The sequence below is a fragment of the Diadema setosum genome, chromosome 19, assembly GCF_964275005.1.
Source record: "Diadema setosum chromosome 19, eeDiaSeto1, whole genome shotgun sequence".
Lineage (NCBI taxonomy): Eukaryota > Metazoa > Echinodermata > Echinoidea > Diadematoida > Diadematidae > Diadema > Diadema setosum.
Genome location: NC_092703.1, coordinates 31,723,789 through 31,740,214, shown reverse-complemented (window position 1 = coordinate 31,740,214; position 16,426 = coordinate 31,723,789). Strand labels below are relative to the sequence as shown.

The window sequence follows — 16,426 nt, the reverse complement described above, 5'->3', positions numbered from 1 at the left end:
AGGATGCCTTGTTCAAGACTTGTGGAAATACAAGACTTTATAGGGTGATTGTTCTGACAATATCTATCCCACATCAGTACCGTCTCGCGGAATTGGGCACATTTTAACCCTGTCATGTAAGTTTCGCAAAACTCGACGAGGTTAATTAGTATAGAGTGGAGCTTCAAAAAAAAATCGTAACTGGGATAAAAGGCGATATGTCTTGCCAAATCCGTCGTTTATAAGTACTTCTTTATAGACGCTGCAATAAGTTTTTCTCCACTGTAATAATCATTCATATTTGTCAAATTTATTTTTTCTACGTTTTATATCATTCCGAGAGGTAATCATAGACTAACATAAGTTATCGTATTGGCTGTGATTCGAATTTCATTAAGCATGCTTATATAACCGGCTAAGGAGACATACATCAGATCCTAAAAAGACATTGCATATCGTAATTATCGGATGAAACATTTTCAGAACCGTCACTGGCTGCGGAGTTGAACGCTCCTTGAAAAACAAAGACGAAGAAGCGAAGAAAATGACTGAACAAAAAAAAATGAAACAAAGGAATAGGCCTAAGGAATAAAGAATCAATAATGCACATCATATTCACACATTCCACATTATATTCACACATTCTGTATACGTATGCTTACGTAAAGTCATAATCGTGCATTGTGTGGTGATATGAGAGAAAGAACTACTTGTGTCAATTTTTAATACTCTTTGTATATAGCAGCTGCTTTTGTGCTTTGCGTTGGTTGCGCCAGCAGGAAAGCGTAGCTGATTAATTCCCTTTAATGAGGTACACACTCAACCTGTGGCGCGTGGGTCGAGAATTTGGATGGACTATTTGTTAGTCCCGTGCTCAACATAATGGTGAAGTGGACAGACATGGGGATTAGCTTCTGCGCGTGGGAAGATCTCCTTTGTCAGCTATTGCATAACACGCCGTCCCTGTAAACACGAGTAAAGGCGAGAGGATTGGTTTGTTTCGATTCTTCCACTGCAGGACATTGGGATATTGGATTTCGATATTCAAACAAAATGGAGGGGGGGGGGCAGGGTCGGAATGGGACTCAGTCGCTTCATCGCCAAAGATCCTCAGTTGTTTTTCGCAGTGCGTATTTTGTCAAATTCGAGAAGTAACAATCAAGTTCAGGTGATGTCATTTATTAATTTCCACGAAGAGAGAAGAGCTGCTGGCACACACTCTGATTGTGTGCATCTCTTTCAAGATCCATTTTCCTGCTATAATAATGATGGTATTCATTCAGTGGGGACGCTGTGGCATAGTGGATAAGACTCCCGACTACCAATCGGAGGACCTGAGTTCGATTCCCGTTCAGTGCTTAAGTCCTTGGACAAGATGGTTTTTTTTTTAGCTACAACGTCCCCCTCGAACCAGGTGTATAAATGGCTACCTGGCAACTCTAGGGTAATAATAATGGCAGGACCCTCTGGTAGAGCAGTGGCAACACTGAAGAGGTAGCTACCCTGGATAAAGAAAACATTATAAGTTCATCTGGTAGAAATTTGTGGCTACGACTACGAGGCATTCTGACCTCTATCAGACATTTCATTGTCGCGTTCAGCTGCCCCTTTATCCCAGGCGCTTTATCCTGGTAGCAATTGTTGAGCTCTCCCACCTTTCAACTTGTCTGGTTAGGGTTTGTTAATTGGGAGGGGATGCTTTGAGTTTCAACACGTCGACTCCATCATGAGATAGAGATAAATATACAGGGCTAGAAAGAAGACTAAAGGTTGATCGCTTATACGGAAGGGCTTCCACTTTTAATCAGCTTGAGAATCTCTTAAACTAAAGCTGCATCCCACTCTCCAAGCAAGGGAGTGCCTCCACGCACATCCACCACCTGTTTCAGTCTCCCCGCATCTCCGTGATTCAAATCCCAAATCAGTCTTTTAAAGAAAGTGAACAAGAAAAATCAAAAAGGAATCTTCGAACCTTTTGTTTGATACCATGCACGCTCAACAATGTACCAACTCAGATATTGGTATATATACAAAAAATGGTACAAATTTTTAGTCCAAATAAACCGTGCCAGTTAGAATGAAAAAGCGCTCTTGAATTTTGCGCTGATACCTGTTATTACATCACGTCGTATAGAGTCTCTCTGTGATCAGGAAACAAATAGAATATTATGCATTATCCTCTTTTGAGATTCATATTTTGCTACCTTTCTTATTATTTTATGCTGCATGCTGCTGTATATTTATTAACAATCCCTTCGAAACCAAATCTTCATTAGAAAGTTATCAACTCTGACAAATGAAAAAAAAAGTTAAATAGCAAAAATTCTAGACAATAAAATTTCCTTGCTGAGTTTGCCATTGTTTCTATTACCAATGATACATTTTGTCATATTTATGAGTACAAGCTCTTTCTACGTTTTGTGCTCAGCGATGTTTGTTTCGCTTGTGGCTGTGGTGTTGACATGACTAGCTTTCATTTGTACGTGTGTGTGTTGTTTACTGCTGTTTCTCTTCGACAACACTTAACGAAGCTACATGCACTCTTTTTTTTTTTTATTTCCTCCACCAACTGCAGTTCCATTCAGTATGGACTATAAGTTCTATGGCCTTACCCATCAGCTTCCCCTAGCATTGACAGTCGTATTCAAAACTTACGAAAGTTTGTTTGAAACATTTCAATAGCTGAAGCCGGATTTGCAAAAGCTTCTGCTGATCTTTGGTATAAGATGTTGAGTTCTATCTGTTTCCCTGCATTCACACCTCGCTATTTTCATGTGTAAATGGCTTTGTTCAATGCGAGCCACATGACGAGACACCCTTTCCCTCTCATTGTTAGACAAGCCAAGGGACCACGCCCTTCTGTCCTGTATGGTAGTTATCTACGCACAACTTGCACAGACGATGCACCCTACACATCCCTTTACCCCCCCCCCCCCACACACACACACACAAACAACACACAATCACATACATACGCTTTACCATACACAAACATAATCCACACTCTTTCCTTAACCATGTTACTACTCTCACGGGAGCTCTTCGCCATAGAAGACTCGCTAACAAGCTGCCACGAGCCAGGGGTGTTGCACGGTACGGGGGTCACGCGCGCTTGCTCGCGTCTTGTCCACACGCCACTATTTTACCGGTCTACAGGCATGCACAAAAACAGGGCAGCGTATCTCATTCACGCATGCTCACGGACTCGCCTTGGTATTGGATTCGTAGCAATATAACTTGCCTTCCACGGGGCACGCGAATGATTTGGGATGGATGGAGTGAAAAAAAAGGATGCGAATGTTGAAAATATGGCAAAGTCCAACATTCGAGATTTGTTTTTCTCCTGATGAAGCGAGTTGGAAGCCAGACAACTTCGTCATGAGCTCTACGTAAGATGAGTTGTCTCGTGTTGCCGATTTGCCCCCAAACATAGTGCATCACATTTTCCTGAGAATGTCTCAAAAGAGTATGCAAAATCTACTTTGCGGATAGGTCGAGAAATGATCGGACGAACTTCACATCTTTCAAGAGACAAAATATGCGAGACATTTTAAAAAAGGCCGGATCTGTTTGGAGTTTCACGAAGATTTTGCGAACATCGTCCACATCTTGAGCCAGTCGTGGGCATAAGACGAAGCTTTTTATACACTTTCAAGAACAAATCACGAGCATTGAAATACTGGAAACGTTTGCAAGATATTTCCTTTCATTTTGTTTCATTTCTCACAAAATGAAAAACGACGCCCGCGAGCAACTGACAACGCTTCCCAACCCTCGCGCTGGTTTGGCGATCTTTTGCAACCCAAACACGAATGTTGGAGTTTGCTTCTTTGTTGTTGTTGTTATTTATTTCGACATTCGCATTCTCCGCATTTTTTCCCGCGTGCCTTCAATCTCTCAGAACTCTTCAGGACCCGACTTCTTCATCTTTCAATATAGCAACCGACACTCTAAAAACACAAATGTTGAATTAGCATTTAAAAGGGCCGAGGAGTGACAACATTTTCAAAGTGTTGGTTTTCCTGCTAGATTCAACATTTAAAATGTTATTTTAAAAGTTGGATGCCACACTTCAAAAAATGCTCCTCGGCCCTTTTCAATGTTGATTCAACATTTGCGTTTTCAGAGTGGAATTTCTTATTCTGTGTTTCAAAGGAGACCGAGAACTCAACATTAATGACAAACAACAACGATAACAAAACAACAACGACAACAACAACAGCAACAACCCTTGGCTCTCGAGGAGCGATGAGGATGAAATCGGTAATCAGAAAAGACAGTTAAAAAAATACCAACGGCAATGTAAACAGTGTGAAATGTGATTCTGACGTTCAACAGGTAGAGAAGTGAGTGGCGAGACAGCATGAGTGCGGATGATCATTCTGATAGGCCTACATCCTCGTAACATTACGGGACATTCCCGCTCGAGTGGTGAAGCATCATCGATGATAAACATTTTAGAAAGCATGCCAAGACCCCCGCATTTCTACTACAACTGTAGTAGAACCAAGGAGGCTGTACCTTCTTGGTAGAACCGTGATGACCGTGACTAGAAACGGGCGTGAGGTAATAAAAGGTAATGGGACATTACCGCCACTTGGACATCTTATAGGCCTACATAGTACTTTTAAGAGTCTCACTTGTTGCAAGGAGGTACTACTACTAGTATACTTCCTCGCTTGTAGTAACCTGGTAAAGATGCAGACCAAAAGAATCGAGAGACGTGACGAGGAGTTTCTCAGGAAGTTTAGATTAGGATTCTCGGAAATCATTGCCAATTACGAAAGATCGCTGAGCAGGTGGTAGAAGGCATAATACATCGCGTCACTCCGTTTACCTGCAAAAGCTCCGATCTCCCTCCGTGGAGTCAGCGGCGACCAAAATGCGAAATGTCGAACGGTGATGCCGTATGTTTGCTTACCCAAACCCTTGCTCCAACTGTAAATCACAAAGATCATGACCTTTGACCGCTAGGATAATAGACACACAGTCAATCGCACGTGTCACACATTTCGTGCGCCTTTACCTTTGCTTGTCTCTCCTCCCCCCCTTTCATTCTACAAACGAGCAAATTGTACAGTGAAGTTCGACAACGGTCAAGTCCGGAGTCACAAGCAGTATGGTATTACACGCAGCTGTGGTAGAATATCTCCGGATTTCGTTTCACTTGCGTCACAGACTTTTCCATCTGCATCGGCTAAGAGGAAATATCGATGCATCTAAAAGTAAAGACACAGAGAGAGAAAGTTGCTTCTTGCAAAAATACTGCTCGCATGCATGTTCTGCTACGTCTACTCTGCGGTTTGAAAAGTGAAAATTAAATTTTTATTTCAGTCATTCTGTCGTCTTCGGCACTGACACATGATGATGTCTGCCCTTTGTTACGCCACTCGACCCAAGAGCTTGGAGCAGGTGCAGGGTCTGTGGCGGATGGGTTCCGTATGAATGGGGGGAACCATCAAGCCGGTGTCATGTGGATCACCACAATAGTGGGGCCAACTCAAAGCTACTAATGCTCAGGGGAGCCAGGGACATGCAAAAACTGCTCATCGTTTCTCTTTCATGCTACAAACATGACAAACATCGCGCTCACGCACGATATCCACCACACCGCGGCTGCGATGGACCACAAAATATCGCGAACACCAATCCCAAATGCAGAATGCCAAAAAATTGTTTCAAAACTTCTGACTGTGGCATCCTCCCTGCTGTATCTACATACCAGTGGCCAAACTAATTCAAGATTTAAAAAAAAAACCAAAAAAAAAAAACAAACAAACAACCATTTCACTTTGAATTGTTCTATACACAATTATAATACCAGGAATGCAAAAAATATTCACACACCATTAAACCGGATTTCAAAAACTCAATCCTCCATTTTTTACCATGGCCCTATTCTTTGGAATACTCTTCCTCCAACACTCAAGAGTAGCAAGACCTTACGTCAATCTAAAAGGCTTTATAAAAAACATATTTTTGATGAAATGTATCTGAAACTGTAAGTATAAGTATGCATTGTTTCCACCTCTGCCTCTTTCCACCTCTGCCTCTTTTCTTCTCTTTTCATAGTATCTTTGACATTTGTTTTATCAAATGAATTTGTATGATAATTGTTTAGTTGAAATGTATTGATAATTGTTTGTAGGGGATCATTTCCAACAAGCCTCTTGTGTGCTTTCTATGATCCCTCCATTCAAAATGTATAAATGTTCTAAGGCAATTGTATTTTGACATTTGTAGATGTTTATGTTTTGATATGGAAATAAATGAATGAATGAATGAAACAAAACAAACTGATTTACTTTAATTATTCGTCCTATGTCTACGTAACCTTAATTGTTTTGTGTGTACATGTGTTATTGATTGATTGTTTGGGGGGTTTTTTATTCATTTTTTTTTCTATTTTTTTATTTATTTATTTATTTATTTATTTATTTATTTTATTTTTATTTTTTTATTTTTTTTTTTTTGGGGGGGGGGGGGGGGATAGGGCCTTATACCAAGCAAATATCTTGGATATCTTGTGATTTATTTACGTCTGAAGTTGAATGTCATGTCGAATGTTATCATACAAGCAGTTGCTATTCCGGACAAGTTCTTGATAGGAACATTTACACGTTTTCCATCAAAAGAGGGCAAATTTATGTTTGATATGTACAAAATTCAATAATGTGAGTATTTGATACAGCAAAAAATCCGAGTGATATCTACCATGTAAATTAGGTTACAACGAAGTCTGGCTACAAATGAACGAAGGAAAAAAATAATCACATGATCGCTGTCCTTTCTGGTAAAACCTACGAAAAAGATAACATGTAAAAAAAGTGAGAAGGACTACTTTCGTTGATTCTCATCATCAGTCCTGTTCCAGGTCTTGTTTACCTTTGGGAACAGTGATTTAAAAAATGTTCAAGATATCACATTTAATGCATATGTGTAAGACTGTTGTATCACAAAACATCCTACCATATAAAATTTTCGCACTAAGGCCTAAAATAAAAGGAGATATCGGTATTTTTCTCATTAAACCATAGTGTAGACGGTTTAGTCTGGTAACATTTTTATCATAACTATTGTTCACATGTTGTCTATTTAACAATACTTAACATTGATTATACGGATTCACTTTTTTTACAGGGGTTGTTTCTATCTAAAACTCACAATTTGGAACTATTTTAAAGCACTAATGCTGGGTTTGTTTCTTCTGCAAATGGGAATGTATATTAAGAGCTGTCTATCCAGGATTGCATTACGGATGCTTGAATTCGTGTCATAATATATCACACCGGATACACATCAGGTTCAACTCATTTGTCATAGGATCTAATCAATTTGCAAACGGAGGAGGATCCGCAATACGGAAGCATACTAGTGAGGACATTTCTTACAAACGGGACTTTCACGCCACTTCACATGAGCTTGCTCCTGTTAGGTTTCTAAAGATAAGTCATAAAAGTAATATCTCTGTCGGGGGGAGGGGCGGGGGGGGGGGGGGGAGAAGGCATATCTCTAGACTCGGTATGCAAAAGAAATATATTTCCATTCAGTAAATTGAAAGAGCTCTCAAAAAACCGACTCTCACTCAAAATCATTGAGAATGTCGAGCACGTGTGGTCTGAAGTACGTACATTAATTTTTCTAATCTTTCATCAAATCAAGCGAATTCATAAATTCTGACCATTCATTTCGTCACTAATACTAACTATAATGGTTGCCAACATTCCTTAAAAAAGGAATACTTCATTCACAAACTGTGTTAAGGAACTGAATTCAGTTAAAGAAATCAGCAATTATGTTGACTAAGCACATAAATACGCACATATACTACCATTATCATTCTTTTTTTTTTAAATAAGATCTGTTCAGTCGTCATATTACAATGTACTATCGCTTATGTGTGGGTATTCTCTAGAACTACAACCTTTGTACTTTAGTGAATAAAAACATACAATAAAATAAAACATCCAGCTCATTAAGCCGAGTTGTCATCTTTATACTATGAATAAGAAACTCCCTACGAGTTTAGTAAACTGTTACAGAAAGGATCCAACTCACAGCAATGACCTTCATTCGCCTACATAATGAGAGTATACCTAGACAACCAACCAAGAATTCTAACAAATACACACCAAGCAGTCATATGAAACTGAAACAACCATAGGAAGGGAATTTGACTCGTAAAATACAGCCAGAGACAGTAAAAGGCCACATGCATTATAGCGTACCTTTCTCAGTGAACAATATGATAATATTGATGTTTTGATCTGTCCATCCTTTTTGTCTCTTTATTTGCTTGAATATAATTTGTATTATACAATATACAAGAAAACAAATAGTCTCAAATTCTGATTATATACGATGAAAAATATTCAAAATTGGCGTGCTTGCAGTAGGCAGTAGGTCTTTTTTTTCTGAAAATGAATAAAGTATCGATCAGTGAAAGAAAAAAAAGTTGTGCATCATAATCATAAAGCCTACACGTATAAAAAGATAACATTAATAAAGAATCTGATCTGCCACCAATCTTTGAAGAGACTGGCCTGCAGACAGTGGATTGGGTATCGAAAAGTATTTTCTGGTGTCAATAGTTGTCGTGACAATTTCCTGTGAATTCTGATAAATACCATAGTTTATTTTGTACCCAGAAACCAAATGAAGAATCCACAAGTCCAAGATCAACATTCTCTCCCCCACCACCCCCCCCCTCCTTTCCCCATAAAGTAAAAAATCAAAGAAAAATCTTTAGAGACTTCTTCTTTTTAGCCCGTATTCACCGCCGGGCAACTAAAGACCAGATTTCCTTGCTTGTCAGTTCACATAACAAGCGATATCAATTGAATCCATTCGATCGCCTTATCTCCCGCCTTCATGCAAAGATATCATAAATATGTATCAGTCGTTCGGTTGTGTTTTTATTTTTTGTTCGACTATTTCTGTTGCTGTTGTTTTTTCACTCCTTCTATAACATGCGTGTACCAATCCAAGGGTGGACTCTCATCTCGTCTAGATTAAGAGCGTCTAACAGGTTGTCCGTGGTCCATATATGGGCATAGCCCCCAACCACGCACATGAAGCGCAGAAAGTGAAAATGCATATACGAAGTATTTTCAAGTGTTCTGATAAGGTGTTATCGCCTCCACACGATCGCTCAAACCGCGGCAGATATAAAAATTAATGCAGCATTCTATCGAAACAGCATGGCGGAAACTGATTGGAGCAGACGACAAAGCCGTGACTATAATAATAATACCGCACATTTTGTTTTTCTGGATGCCTCAAGCAACGATGAACTATCAGCAAAAATACTTGCAACGTTCGACTTCTAAGCACAACTTCCGACATTTCTGGCGCGAATTACGCCTTACCCTCTAAGTCTACGAACAGAGACCCCCTCCTGAATCGGGAGTGTCGAGTTACTTATTATACGGTTTTAAGTTAAAGTTGTATAAATAACCTACTATATAACTTTACGATTTTCATGAGTCAGTCAAAGCATCATCTCACAAGGAACTTTCCTGAAATCGGTCGAATTGTACTTTCGAGATTCACAAGTAAGAGGACAAAATTTTAATCAAATGGATAAAGTCAAATCCAGGAGGATCCAGGAGGGGACGCCCGCCCCCCCCCCCCCTTCTTTTTTTTTTTTTTTTTTGGTTAAAAAACAAACGAAATAAAAAGAAGAAATGAAGGAAATTTTGTAAAGCCCCCACCCCTTCTTTGCGGAATTCCTGGATCCGCCCCTATAGCGGAATGTATAACAGACACAATGTTCTGAATGTTCATGAGTGAATTACTTTAGGAAGTACGAGGGAACCTCGGAAAAAATTATTTTGTGACTGCGTGATCTACTCATTCATTTACAGGCTGGTGCTTCCATAAAGATGTTTAATTGGAAATTTCGTTCTAGTATTTTATGCATTTACAAGCCATTGAAAGAGCACGAACGAAAATAACGAACGATGATATGACCTCAAAAATGTAAAACAAACAAACGAGATAAGACTCTTGGTGACTGGCATTCGCTTTAAAAAGAAAGAAAATAAAGCTTAAACCCGGTTACCATCGAAAATGCCCCTTGTCAGTACCAGCCCCTCTCATATATAAAATGACACTCTATCTCTCTCTCTCTCCCTAATTAAAGATTCTATTATATTCAGTCTACAATGGTCTTCTCAAATGTGTCATCTTGTATAATAAGGTTAACAATCGTATCAATTCTTTACAACTACACCCAAACAGAATTGCATGGTAAAGTTATTGAAGACTTACTTGTAATCCTAGAAGTTGGGCCAGCTCTCGCAGACTTCTATCGATGCGTTCCATTTTCCCAGAACTTGTGGTAACACAACTAGCAGGTGTTGGTTGGTGGTGCGCTCTCATGGTCTGAATTGAGAGAGAAGAGATAGATAGAAGAAAACATGAAAGGTCAAAAATTTCCGGATTTGATTGCTGAACAGTCCTAACTTCGTAAGTGAAACTATTGCGCAATCGAGGAAATTATATCCCACTGGCATCAGTAGATGAGTATCGAACACGTTGCGAAATGAAACAGGTGAACATACATACATAAACCGAAGAGATTTCAAAATATCGACAAGATACACTGTAAAAACATCGGTGTTAGATTTAACACCACGGGTGTTAAATCTAACACCGATCAAACTTCAATAAAGGACCACACCCACAGGTGTTAAAAATGCACTGTGATGGTGTTGAAAAGTGTTCACCTAACACTTCGTGGTGTTAATTTGACACTGTACCTGGTGTTATTTTGACACTGTACGTGTTAATTCAAAAATGACACCACATGGTGTTGATTTGATATTTGTTGGTGTTAATATCAATGGTTTAACACCCGTCCAGCTTCAATAAGGGACCACACCAGCTGGTGTTACTTTGGTGTAAATTTATTTTCACATTTTTTTCAAAAATCTAGTATTTTAATGTAAAATTCTTGATCGTCTTGTTTAAATTAAAAATCAACAAGAAGTGCAGTTACTAAGAAACTCTTCAAAAAACAGTTTAAAATTTGGAGATGACACCCGGAGGTGTTAATTGAACACCATAAATGAGCACCGAAAATTTAACACCAGCTCGGTGTTCACTATTTAACACCGGACTTTTTGCAGTGTAGCAAAGGTAAGATGAAATCGTGCACATGTCCAAAAGGGTCAAACACTTTTTGTCTTACGATGCTGGATAGGCAGTGCTATCACTCCATCATAAGACCGAGTTTCTATTCCATCCTTATCTGTGTCACATTCCTCGCCGCGAAGATAAAAAAGAAGACGGGGTCATAGAGGTCATCAACGTCGTGACCTTACTTGACCGTCTTCTGAGTCCAGACATCAAGAGGACAATAACAACAGAGTTCTCCCTTGTTGTGACTCCCTCGAGCTCGTCCGGACGGGATTTTTGTTCAATTTCAACCAGGGAGGTGAGAGTATACCTCCATGATTTCAACCAGGGAGGTGGGAACTAACTCCTTGTTTCAACCAGGGAGGCTGTAACTGCCGACCCGTTTTAGAGCCACTTCTTTCTTTCTTAATGTACAAAGAGCTTTGATCGACCACAGGAAGCCTTGCTGCAGGTGTCTTTCGCCGTGTTAGGAACATTTCCACTTTTAATCCATTTTTAAAGATCACCAGTCTATTCAATTGTCTCTGTTTTGATGAGGTGGGGTGATATTGTCGCTGTTGACAGTCCTTTCGGACAAACATACCATGTCCCCTGGATTTTCAAGTTGGCAGCCTTTCAGTACAGTTTATTGGCCATCGGCACTGTCTTGAAGTTGAACGTGACACAAGGCCAACAAGACATAACACAGCAAAACAAAGCATGTTCAAAACCATATTTATCGGCACATATTACATTCAAATAAACGAGTTGACACTGTACAACGAGGAAAGAAAACAAAATGTAAAGACAAAAGTGATAGAAAAAAAAAGATAGTCGCAGCACTCATCATTCGTGGAAGGGTCCATCAAGGGGAAAAAAGAATACCCAAGATTTCAATACGCAAATGTGTATACACCACTGACCACAGGCCACAGCAATCCGTGCAGAAAAATGAAAGAAACAATTTCGAACAATTTGACTGACGCATTTTCTCTGGAGAATCTAGGCTATGCACCGTCGATTTCTTTTGAAGTTGCAAACCTCACAAAAACAAAACATGCAAATGCCCCTCCCCCCATACACATGATACAAGGCACACAAAACATAGTCATAGTCAAAGTTTACTCATCTGATAGCATTATGTAAATCAAAGAAAAAGACAAGGGCACGCATCGTCGTTTAAATACAGGTAACAGGGTCCGTAGTAACAGGGTCCGTATTTGAGTACATTTACCAACGCATATAATACGAACTTACGACCGAATAGAGACAAATGAGAAGCGATCACGGATCATGAGCACACGAGGGCAAATAAATCTGTTTTTTCATCATCAAAAAAAGTTGGAAACCTCAAGCCCCATCTCAACCGAAACTGTACCATCCCTTTAAAGGTAGGGGATACCTTTTACAGACCTCAAAAAATGCAGCAAAACATTAAATATGAACCTCAGGGGACTTGTTTAGGCCACTGCTTAGAAATTTGGAAGTCAACAGTTATCTACAATTTGAATAATGCACAAAACTCAACTACTCAGTAGTTCTGCGTGTCAGCCACACTTAAGCCTTTTTGTTGCAGTCTTCTGTATTTTTTTATCTATAAACACAAATCTTAAAGTATAAGAGCTGATGTAATAACATAATAGAGTGTGTGGCAAGAATGTATATAGAAATGTTTGTAAGTTTTGATGAACTTTCTTCACAAAATATACATGATGGACACACATGCAGTGCATGAGTCTGCAAAGGTAGCCTAGTAATGTACTGGAATTTACGGTGAGCCCCGAAAAAAAATTAAATTCAAAATCTAACGGTCAATAAAAATGTACTAAATGTTACCTTCCACTTTCAGTACTTTATGGGAGTTTCTAAAATGATACTCTCTTCAACATACCCCTGTAAATATACAACTCTTCATTTAAGGCGTGCAAATGGGATTCCCTACCTTTAACCGGAGTGGAGGCAATAGACTTATGTATTGACCAATATGTAGGCCTACTTGTTATTTTCAGACCAAGATGACGCTGACAGAACATGTCCAGCAATATTACGACATTTAATCTATGAATATCAAACACATCCCGCACGGATGCCATGCAATGTTGCACGCTCAGTGACTGGGTCGAGCCAAGACGCACACAACAGCGCAAGAATAAGATAACAACTACTCTATACATTGCAAATAAAAGCCAACTGGAAAACTGCAATAGATTTGGCTAATTGTCGGGCTATCTATCTTTTGTATGAGGTGCTACGTACCAAAGTATTGAAAAGTTCCATATCGACCACCATGATCTTACCTGCTATCATAAACTTTTGACGACGGAACCACGACGACACTCCAAAACTTTTAGCTCCAGTTAAAAGTTGATCGCAAAATCAAGTTCTAATCAACGTTTTTTAATCCGGTTTGAGAACTGTTTCACTCCAGATATTCGTGCGTTCCACCGCACTGTCTCACCAAGAATGTACAAAATGTAGCTGCACAACCACGTGCTGTCAAAATCAAACTATTGGCTGCCAACATTTATAGAGCTTGCTTACCCAAAACAGGCTGTCCATTTATCTTTGCGCGCATTTTCAGGACGAGCATGTACGGACTTGCAACACCAATGGAATCCCACCCCACCCTTTACCCCTCCCCAAGGTGTACCCCTCTACCAAGGAGCTATACCAAACGCCTCACACCCCTCTTTTGAATCCCCTGACCCACGCGCGACCCCTACTCCACAGCCACTCCTACACGCCCCCCCCCCCCCCCCTCACATTCAAGCCCATCTCACCACCTGTTTTATGAATGAATTCTGCCTCTTTCCCAGTCAGGAGGAAGCGATTATACAGTGTATGGCAGTGTACTTAGTCTACGTTCTAAACCCTCGAGATGCTGCTACAGTAAAACATTGCATCATGCGTTTCCCCCTTGCGTCGTGCACATGGTTTATCATAAACAAGGCTAATATCAAGAAAACCCGTTTTACAATTTGTCATCGCTAACCGTTTCTAAGCAGAGAGAAAGTATACAACATACTGTACGATACGAAGTTTTGGAGATAAGCTCACTTGACGAGACATGACCAAATTGTTTCGTTTCATTTGCTTTCTGCTTTGTGCCAAGTCGAGGAGTTTAAAGGGACTGTACAGTACTGGTTGAGATGGGGATTCATGTTTGAACATTCATAAGTGAGATAATGAAAAGCCCCTTATGAAAAATGAAAGAGCATGTAATTTTAAGAAGGATTCAATGTTTATTTGATGAAAATTGGTTTTCAAATGGCTGAGATATCCAAAAAAAAAAGTGCTAATAATAAAAGGCGACATGCCACAACTTTATTAGGATCTCTTTGTTTCACATTGTTTTTGGATATCTCAGCCATTTCAAAACCGATTTTCATCGAATAAACTTTTGATACCCCTTAGAACTGCATGCTCTTTGACATCTCATAGAGTGGTTTCTGAATATCTCCCAAAACACTGAAAGCTAAATCCTCACCTCAACCAGAACTGTACACACCCTTTAAAAAACACATCATATTCAATGAAACACCCAACATGAATACAAGTAACTTTTGTCAAAATATCTATGGTATACACAATGTCATTCATGCAGGTTGCATGCAGCGCTGATTGTTCGAGTTAGAAATACGCAGGCATACTGACAGGTGCTCTGCAAACGCAGATAGCAAGCGCTTGGAATAAGTGTCGCAAATGGAATATTCAGTGCAGTGCTTTTACCTGCGACCTATGAACACCCGCGCATTCAGACTCACCTGGAATAATTTACACTGGCTGAGCGCTAAGTATCAAATTACACGGGCTCCGCGCATAATGTGCGATATTCGGGAGTTTATGTTCACACACACACACACACGCACCGGACAATCGACACGAAATCTCCGCGAATGGAGGACCTGGGTTTAGCGGATTAAGAAAAAAAAAAGGAAGAAAAGTGTATTGAGTGCAAACAAAACGGGCATGCTGCATAAAATCGCCTGCTTTATATGCCACTTCCTCTCCGTGTAGCAATTTATCAGATTTACTGGTACTCAAGTTCAAACGCAATCATGGGAAACTGGTGAAGTATGTATAGAATCGTCCAGTGTGCATCTTAAACAGGTATGAAGGCATCTTTCTTGTTTTGGGGTAAACTCCGACTAAGGGGATGGAGAAAGATAAGGAATCGCATATGATTAAAGGGATGGTATAGTTTTGGTTGAGATTAGGGATTCAGCTTTTAACCTTTTTGACAGATTCGAAACCACTTCAGAAATATTAAAGAGCATACAATTCTAAGAGGAATTCAAAGTTTATTTGACGAAAATCGGTGTTGAAATGGCTGTGATATCCAAAGATATAAGTAAAACAAAATGGTCCTAATAAAAGATGATTCCGTGTACCTTTTATTAGGACCTCTTACGAGTTGGCTTAAAGGCATAATTTACCATCATTTTGTAGATGAAACAAAAACCCAGCATTAGTGCTTCAAGATAGTTCTAAAATGTGAGTTAGGGATAGAAACAACCAACTCATGAATGTAAAAATTTGAACCAGTATAATCGATCTTAAGTATTGTTAAGTATATAAAATATGAACAATAGTTGTAATAAGTAGTTACTACTACAGTTATGGTTTAATGGGAAAATTAGTGATATCTCCCTATATTTTAGGCTTTATTGCAAAAATTTTGTATGGTAGGATGTTTTGTGATACAACTGACCTACACATAATGCATCAAAAGTGATATCTTGAACATTTTTTAATCACTGCTCCCAAAGGTAAACATGACCTTAAATGTGGATATCTCAGCCATTTCTAAATCAATTTTCAGCAAATAAACTTTTAATTTCCAGTTATAATTGTACGTTTGTTATTTTTTTTTCATAAGAGGTTTCTCATCATCTCACTAAAAAAGTCGGAAACCTGAAACCCCATCTCAACTAAAACTATACCGTCCCTTTAAACTGCTGTGTGATGCAGAGGAAGTGTGAGAAAGCAGGAGCTATATCTGTGCATATATAGTGCCAAGAATAACGTGACTTCTGACGAAGAAGGATTTCGAACATAATATCTAGATATCATTAGATGAATGTAACAAATCTTGAACGCTGTGATTTGATGGACTGTGTCAACCTACGTTGGAAACAAAGTTGATTATCGAAGCGTGACTCTACAGGAGGATTAATCATTATACGTTTGCATCTAGAAGAAAGTTGTGAGATCAAAATTCAGATTGGATGGGTGGGTGGGTGGATGGATGGATGGATGGATGGATGGATGGATGGATGGTTGACTGTAATGAATAAATAAAGTGATTGCTGGACTGACCAGTGAA

General features: G+C 39.4%; 1 protein-coding gene across 2 annotated transcripts in view; it reads right to left on the bottom strand.

The window, feature by feature from the left end:
• LOC140242544 (uncharacterized) overlaps positions 1-16,426 on the bottom strand; it is a 43,088-nt gene that overhangs the window by 17,990 nt on the left and 8,672 nt on the right. Inside the window, exons 1-2 of one of the 2 annotated variants that reach the window (XM_072322285.1) lie at positions 13,398-13,606; positions 10,252-10,365 (exon numbers count right to left, since the gene is read on the bottom strand). In XM_072322285.1, the coding sequence (XP_072178386.1) occupies positions 10,252-10,362 (111 nt within the window). In that variant the 5' untranslated portion in view covers positions 10,363-10,365; positions 13,398-13,606. Of the gene's footprint in view, positions 1-10,251; positions 10,366-13,397; positions 13,607-16,426 lie in introns of those variants that run through there. The other variant, XM_072322284.1, reaches the window with a different exon arrangement.